This window comes from Zea mays, chromosome 10 (genome assembly GCF_902167145.1).
Source record: "Zea mays cultivar B73 chromosome 10, Zm-B73-REFERENCE-NAM-5.0, whole genome shotgun sequence".
NCBI lineage: Eukaryota > Viridiplantae > Streptophyta > Magnoliopsida > Poales > Poaceae > Zea > Zea mays.
The window spans coordinates 85,487,666-85,496,639 of record NC_050105.1 but is presented as its reverse complement, the minus strand read 5'-3'; the positions used below and the strand labels follow the sequence as shown (position 1 = coordinate 85,496,639).

The 8,974-nt window shown below is 41.5% G+C and overlaps 1 protein-coding gene across 1 annotated transcript; it reads right to left on the bottom strand.

The window, feature by feature from the left end:
- Positions 1-5,714: 5,714 nt before the first annotated feature.
- Positions 5,715-6,789, bottom strand: LOC100283289 (uclacyanin-2). The gene is made up of 2 exons (NM_001366960.1): positions 6,337-6,789; positions 5,715-6,219 (listed from the first exon to the last, which is right to left on the bottom strand). The coding sequence occupies exons 1-2, from the start codon at positions 6,506-6,508 to the stop codon at positions 5,882-5,884; spliced, it is 510 nt and encodes a 169-aa protein (NP_001353889.1). The 5' UTR covers positions 6,509-6,789; the 3' UTR covers positions 5,715-5,881.
- Between the last annotated feature and the right edge of the window lie 2,185 nt (positions 6,790-8,974).

Genomic DNA, 8,974 nt, shown 5'->3' with positions numbered 1-8,974 from the left:
CAAAACCGTGCCCAACGGGTTTTTATCCGCGGGTACGTGAATAAATCACATCCATTGCCATCCCTAATTATGAGAAAGACCGAGAGGCAGGGTAGGGGTAGGTGCAGCTTCAAATCAAGCAGTTATTATGGATGGTAATGGCTGCTGTGAGAGCGGCCGGGATGATGATGCTGTGCTTCTCGGTGCCGTATTGTCAAAGACAGCGCGCGCGGTCGCTGCCATGTCAAATCAGAACCGATCGTTTGCCTGCAGGCAGTCGTACGTACGTGGTAACATTTGACTTTGGTTTGAGATGCTTGCAAGAACACACTGGAGATTTGGAGCCAGTCGATCGGAATTTGAAATTTGCCGAGAAGTTCTCAGACTACCCGCATCGCATGCCGCGCGAGCTCTCCCTCCCCTTCATGCCGGCTACAGAAGCTTCCCCACGCGCGCGCATGGCTGCCCTACTACGAGCCCCCCCCCCCCCCCCCCCTCCCCAACCAGCGGATCACTTTCCTCTCCCTCTGTTCCTAGCGTGGCACAGCTCATCCGCTCTAACACTATTTAGTAGTGTAGCTGTGGACTCGTTAGTAATTATTAGTAGATTAAAAATTAATAGTGCATAGAAAGTAGGTATATAAAATGATATTTTATGATTGTAGTGTGGTATAGATGAGGATTTAGAGGAAACCGCTACAAGAGATAAAAACGTAAGTGATGAAATATTGATGATGTGACGTAAAAAATGATATATAGAGAGAAATTTAGAGTAACCGCATATACTAAGGCTGTCCGCAGTCACGGACTGCAAATGCAACTGTAAACATATAGAGTGAACAAATGTCCGAAGCGGTCTACTGAAAAGCAAACTTCAAACCGCACACTCTTCCGCCGAACACTAAATCCAGCGTAAGACAAGGCGAACTCCATATTCTCTCTCCTCGGGAGGCAGCAACATAGACAAGGTGAGAAAACACGGGAGGCAGATGTATGCGGATAAGAGAGAGATAAAATAAATAATAGAATATGTGGTAGTTGGTATAGGGTAGAGATTTAGGGTAAATATGACTGCGGATAAGTGTGTGATAGAGTAGAGAATCTCGCTGACCAGGATGGAATATTCCTTTTAGAGTAGAAATTTAGGGTTCCATCAGTGCGGATAGCCTAAAATCCTAAAACATCTACTGTTGTGTGTGGAAGCAAGCAACCATGTCACATGCATGATGATGGCCATGATTGGGATGCACGGCGGTGAGCTGCTCCATCGCTACCTGCCGCGTTGTCAACGCTATGCACTGCCCGTTGTCGGGTCATTTCAAGCCTGGTTGCTTGCTGGTCCTCTTCTAGCTAGCTTGCTTTGTAGAGATGTTCCTGAAACATCCGAATTGTATCACAAATCTAATATTTTAGTATAGATATGCATAGAATTTAAAGTTAATTTTCGGCAAGATTATTAAGAATATTATGAAGTATTTAAATAAATTTTTGTATAATTTTTTATGTACATTATTTTCTCCCTACAACAAAAAGGTGAAAAAACATCTGAATCCGTATTCGGATAGGCATCCGAATTTTATATGAATTAATTAAAAAGATATAGAATGAATTTAATGTTTATTTTTTGTGAAGATTAATAGTCTCAATGCTAAAAACAAGAATATAAATTTACATAGCAAATTTATATGTTAGTTGTTCACAGTCGAAGAAAAAGACCAAAAAAATGACATCCGAATAAATATTCGGATCCATCCCTATTGCTTTGCTACCGTATATATACTCCCTAGAGAGCGTCGTTGTCGCTTCTACTGCAACACTTTTAACTTCGATAAAATATTAAAAAAAACTTAATATTTATGACATGTAGTTAAAATTATTAGATATATAGATCGCTAAATCTATTTTTATAATAAATTTATATAGAGACGAGAGCATATACAATTTAGAAGAATATAAAATATATTACTTAATGAGATTAAAGTCAGTTGTTCATACTCCTGCAGCTGCAATCCATATATATATATATATATATATATATATATATATATATATATATATATATATATATATATATATATATATATATATATATATATATATATATATATATATATATATATATATATAGACAAAACATAGTAGAAACAGTAGAAGTCGTTTTAGATTAAAGCCAAGCAAACAACTTGGGCACGATGTGGAGTCTAGGTCAGCAGGCCCACGGGGCAAAGGTTCAAAGGTTGTCTCCAGCAGCTACCCTATCACACACCCCCTATATTACCAGCTATTTCAAACTTTACTATGCAAATAGTATAATCTTCAGTGCAAATCCTCTATTTTACAAGATCTGTTGCGGACAGTCTAACACCACCCCCAAATCGGAATTAAGAGCATGACAAATATTTAGACATGACCTAAACTTCGTAAAAACAAACGTCGACAAATCTTTGATGAAGATATAGACATGCTAGGACGACATTGGAACATGTAGCACATGAACTTCACCAAGGGCAACAAGTTCACGGACAAAGTGTAAGTCAATCTCAATAGCCCTGGTCATGGACAGGGTTGGTCAAGAGGTAAGCAACATTATTGTTATTACAATAGACAATGATGGTGCAGCAAAGAGGACAGTGAAATTCCTAATGAAGTTGGTGCAACTAATAGGCTTCGATGACTCCATTCACGATAGTTCAATATTCGGCTTCGACACTGGACTGAGATACTATTGACAGACATTTGGAAGCCCAAGATATGAGATCGTCCCCTAGGAATACCGCTCATTACTTTTGTCACCCCCTAGGAATAAACTTTTAAGTAGACCCTTCCATGTTTCTTATCACTCAAATACCCCCCTCTCCCTGACAAGCAGACCTCGCTCATTAGACTCTTCTTCTTCCTCCCATAGACAGTGCAGGTCATCATCCCTTTCCTCATCATGCAACCTCTAGAATAGGTCGTGCCGCCACTATGGCCCATCATGCCACACCAGTGATAGTCGTGCCTTCACTGTGGCTGTCGCTCCATCACGGGCGTTCTAGGGACCTGAGAGGATGGCTGGTCGGCCTATGGAGGTGGTGGAGGAGAAGAAACTGTCGCGTATAAGGAAAAATAAAAAAGAAAAAACAAACTGGTATCTTCTATAATCAATGATATATATGTGGTAATGTTTGTGAATAGTTAAAAGCAGAAGTAGGTGAAAGCAGGGGGTGAATGTTCTATCAAACTTAGAGGGTGTTTGGTTTCTAGGGATTAATGTTTAGTCTCTCTATTTTATTCTATTTTAGTCTCTAAATTATCAAATACGGAAATTAAAATAGAGTTTTAGGCTCTGTTTGGGAGGGCTTCACTTCAAGAATTTCAGGTCTATTTTAGCTTGTTCTATTCAAACAGGTTCAGCTCTACGAGCTCTAATTTCAAAAAAACTAAAACTAGAGGCTAGTTTCATGAAATTTTCGAAGCTCCTCAGAGGGTGCTTCAAAAAACTATTTTCATATCTCTTCATGAAATGCACAAAAATTACACACCATGCCATTGGTTATATGACCTATCGATTTATGTCTCTTTCTCACCTGCTAATCATTAAGGGTAATTAAGGAAACTCGCACATATTAATTCTATTACATAAGCTGGAGTCTATGTGCAAGCCAAACACTCTTGAACGTTGCCTTACCAATCTATCTCGAAGCTGCTTCGTGGTGAAGTTGGAACACCGAAGTTAAAATTCTTGAAACAAAGTCCTCCCAAACATGATCTTAGTTTCCGTATTTAGAAATTTAGGTACTAAAATAGAATAAAATGTAGTGGATAAAAATTAGTCCCTACAAACCAAACACCCTCTTATACTAGACGAAAGCTGCTTGTGGCTATGGCTTTTGGTAGAAGCCAACCCATTTGGTTGACTTTTAGTTTTTATATAAGCCAAAGCGTGTTGAAAAGCTCAACCAAAATGGATCTTAGTCTAGGTTGATGATACTAGTCAGAACTAAAGATCTCCCTCAATTCCAGTTTAGTGACACGAATATGAAGGGGGTTTTGAATTGGTACTATAGCCTATTTCGGTACTAGGCTACTAGCAAGTCAAACGCTTGGACACAAACAGTCTCTCACGAATTATAACTTTGATATACATATGTCATACAATAGTAGTGGATGCAGTTAAGATCTTTTGTCCGATGGTCCTACCTTCGGTACCACGGATGAAAATAAACATGCAACTGCTTGAATGGACATTATCATATCTGTTTGGAGTTTTCACCTTGTGTCTTCCATTGCGTTTCTTCTTCCCTAGATGCCTCCTCAACCGGCTCTGATATCAGCCATGTTGGAGCCAAAGGTGACCACCAAGCTCTAGAGTAGGATGCCAACAAACTTAGGAAAGAGATGAACATAGACGCATGCACGCGAGAGATGAAGTTTTTCACCGCAGACAGCATAACATTTTCCTATGCATTGCATGTTGTTCAACTTGGGCTTTTATCTGCATTCCTTGACACGGCATGTAGCTACATGCATAGTGTGCACACCATGGCGGAGACTTAACCTTGGAACACGATCATGACATGGCGATGTGCAAACTCCATCCTGCCCACGATTATATATGGCCGAGTGGGTCTTGCTAAATGGATCATCACTAGGCAAAATCAGACTTGTGGCGCTTTGGCACAGCACAACACGATCCACAAAGTGCTTGTGTTGGTATGGTATAAGGTCTAGTGTCATGCTTGGGCCGCCATCCTAGCATGGTGGGCTGGTATGAGTATGGCGCAACTAAGTGGTCGGCACGATTAGGTATGGTTTAGACCAACTAGTGGTATGCATGCGATTGTGATATGTGCATGTGATTGTGAATTGTTATGGTTCTAAATACGATAAATTTGGTCTATATTGGTATGAAAATTCATGTTTAAAATCATATTTGTAATCTTAAATATGCCTGACACCTTTTGAGCTCTAAAATGAAAGTGTCCGGGCCAACAAGTGCACTACTAGGTGCTAGTGTCACATAGTGCTGGTACAGCCCGATTAGACACTATATATAGTGTCGTGCCTAGGCTGATGACTGGACACGTTTACAGATACGACATGATTACTAATTGTGCATGTTAGTATCGTGTCTAACAGTGTCTAATTTAATTATAGTGCATGTACAGTGCCATGTGGTGCGGCATATTTGGTCATCTGTACCCACAATTCTACGTTGTCATTACAAACTAAAGTGTGTAGCTAATGCAACTACATGCTGATACGATGTTTGACACGGTCGATTACAGGATGCAAATGTGCAACAAAAGGTTGTACCCTTTTAGGTCGGAATTAATTCCTAGTTTAGGTTGGAAACCAGGACTAAAGCATGTTCCCAACAAGGACTAAAGCTCGTTTTGCTATAATCACGGAAGTCTAGCTATATCAACCTGATTGGATGGATGTGTGTCCATGCGCAGGCTCACACCGCTCTGACCAACCAAATATGATAATTTTTAGTGTATAGGTAAATGCAGGTTAATAACATTAAAATGGTTTATTTTGCATTCATCTATGCAAGATGTGACTCCCACATACAAACAAACATAATCTAAAATAAAGTCAACGCATGTGGTTATCTAAGATGAGATGGTGTGGATAACCAATCAGGCGGTAGGTGAAGCCGCACATGCAATGATTTTGCTAATCATGGCACGTTTATTAATTAACGAGTTGTGTTTTCCTTGCGAGAGTTTGTGAGGCAATCAGGGCTAATGCAGTTGATGCGCTCTTTTCCTGCGCTTATGCTTGTTGAGAGGGTATACAAATCACTAGCTAGCTAGCATGCGCGAAAAAAGAACAGTAGTGTGTATATGTATGGAACATGGACGAACACACACGCAGCCGAAACATAACAAAACTCAAGCGACGCGTGGCGAAGCTAGTAGCTGACGACGGCGTGCAGCAGAAGCAGCAGTAGCGAGGCGGCGACGACTCCGACGATGCAGGGCGACGAGGTCGTCGGCGGCGCCGCGGCGGCAGCGGCGGGGCCCGGCGCGGACGGCGAGGCCGCGGCGGCGACGACGTCGACGCGGATCTTCATGCCGTTGCCGCAGTGGCCCGTGAGGCCGCAGAGGAAGTAGCGGGTGCCGACGGCGGTGAGGGGCACGGCGTCGTTGCCGGTGCGGAAGGCGGAGATGTTGTTGGCGCTGGAGCAGGCATCGTAGCCGGCCCTCGTCACCTCCACCACGTCGTGCAGCTCCGGCGAGTACGTGAACGCTGCCAGGGCAGGACAGGACGATCGAGCGTGCATATGCGGTGCATGGCCGCGCCGCGCGTCAACGACGATGCGTGACCGAAACAATAATAAACGAGAGACCCAGAGAGATCACTGACTGATGGTGTCGCCGGGGCGGAAGGTCTTGCTCTTCACCCACTGCGCGTAGTCGGTCTGCATGTCCCACAGCCCGTCCGGCGCGCCCACCGTGTACGTCGTTCCTGCCGCGGCCACCTCCGTCGCCACGGCGGCCAGCGCGAGCAGTACCGCCGCCGCCGCCGCCATAACCATAGGAACGAACTATAGAACAACCACCCTGCTGCTATAGCTAGCTGCTGGTCACCACCATATACATACACACACGCCAAAGACTGATGATGAGCTAGCTCTAGATGATGGATCGGCCGGAAAGGTGGCCGGCCGGGGGCAAGCACACATACAGATGCAGATGGGTCGACTACTACTAGCTACTGGAGTGTATATGAGTGGGATCTATTTGCGTGGTTGTTGCAAGGGCCGGGTCGGTCTTTTAATTTGGGCCGGCCGTCGTTTGGTGTGGTCGAGTTTAATGCTGCTGTTGGGTTCTCGTCGCTGGTCGATCGATGATGATCCGTCGACGACCGACCCATATATATATATATATATATATTAGGTGAGTATCTGTGCGTTGCAACCACTACCGGAATCGCGTTCTTTGTCGAGTGTCTAAGACACTCGGTAAAGGCTTTGCCGAGTGTAACACTCAGCAAATAACACTCGGCAAATATTTTATCGGCAAATGGTTCTTTGCCGAGTGCTTTTTTTCGGACACTCGGTAAATACTTTGCCGAGTGTCAAAAAGCACTCGGCAAATTAAGAATCGAAAAAATTAAAAAAAAAACAGCAAAATATTTTTTAAATTTTAGGAACAACTCTCCACAACCCTACCCTACCCTACTATCTTACCCGTTGCCCTATCATTTTTCACTATTATTTTGAATCAAAACTTATATGTTTTGAAAATGGTGAGATTCGAACTCGCAACCTCTCTCTCGCGCATACCCTTCTATACCACTACACTAATACACCAATTATGTTTATATTACATTTTCATTTCCTATGTACTATAACAAATCAAGAGTAATTTGATTATTTAAGACACTAAATGAGTTCATTTGAAAATGTGACCAACTATAAAGTTGCATAACTTTTTGAGATCTACAAGTTTTATTTTAATAGTTTCTACATCCGAGACCGTTTACAAAATTTGAATTTTAAATTTGAAAACTTCACACGAAAATTTCAATGATAAGATGATTTCAAATCAAAAAATTGTCAACTACAAAGTTTCATTACATTTCAAAACCTACAACTTTTATTTTGGTGGTTTTTCCATCCGAGACAGTTTGAAAAATTCAAATTTCAAAATGTAAACATAGTTTTGCATAACAAGATGATTTCAAACTAAAACATTGTCAACTACAAAGTTTCATAACTCTTCAATACCTACAACTTTCATGTTGGTGGTTTTTTCTTTCGAAGTCGTTTTCAAAATTCAAATTTTAAATTTTTTAAATTCAGACGTAGTTTTCGTTGACAATATGACTTCAAATGAAAAAGTTGTCAACTATAAACTTCTATAACTTCTCAAGATCTACAAAGTTTATTTTGGTTGTTTGGTCATTTGTTTATCTCAGATGATGGTTCTAACAATATGCATAAATTCTATACGTCTAAACTACGAGAGATATAGATTTTATGAACAAATTTATTTTTATTTTGTCATATGAAGAAATGTTCAATATATAAATTGTACATTATGATGAGTTATACAAATTTGTAGTTGAAAACTTTTTCATTTGAATTAATTTACTACTTTAAAATGTGATTTTTAAATTGTCTTTGCCTAGTGTTGGAGAAAAAACACTCGGCAAAGAGCTCTTTGCCGAGTGTTGTATTTGTGACACTCGGCAAAGAGCCCTTTGCCGAGTGTCAAAAAAAGACACTCGGCAAAGAAACTTTTTGCCGAGTGTCAAAAATAAAACACTCGGCAAAGAGTTTCTTCGCCGAGTGTTTTCTTTTACCGAGGGTTTTTTGTGTGGCACTCGGCAAAGAGCTCTTTGCCGAGTGCCCGAAATAAAACACTCGGCCAAGAATATGACACTCGGCAAAGAGCCAAATTCCGGTAGTGAATGGGAACATATAATACCATGATAACTTATATACAAAATGTGTCTCATATTGTTATAAGAAAATGTTTCATAATCCATTTGTGATCCTAGCCATACATAAATTTTGTTATTTTAATTTAGTTGTTTCACTACTACATTGCAACCATCAGTATCATACAGACTTCGATATATGTCACGATTTGCATAGTCTCATCATTGGAGAGCACGTGACACACCTGCCGGCAGAAGTTCCGACGTACATCGTTAATCATCATGATCGCACCACCATACACACTTGCTTAAACAAAAAGGCAAGTGTGTGTTTGCGAAGAGAATTAAAGGCATGCCGGCACAAAAGCTACCCCGACGATGACGAATGGTCATTGTTGTCGGTCCTCCTCTACGTCACCTTCGGCGCTGAGATGACGCCATAATCCTTGATATAGTAGTCGTCGAACGCGCGCGACATGGTGAGTATCGATGACTATTGGCTGGGCTGCCAAATGAAGTGCACCCCGGGCTCATCAGTGAGGTAGTCCACCTGGTCGTTGCACCACCAGATGTGCTACTCCTCTACATACATCTTGTTCGAGGACACTCACACAAC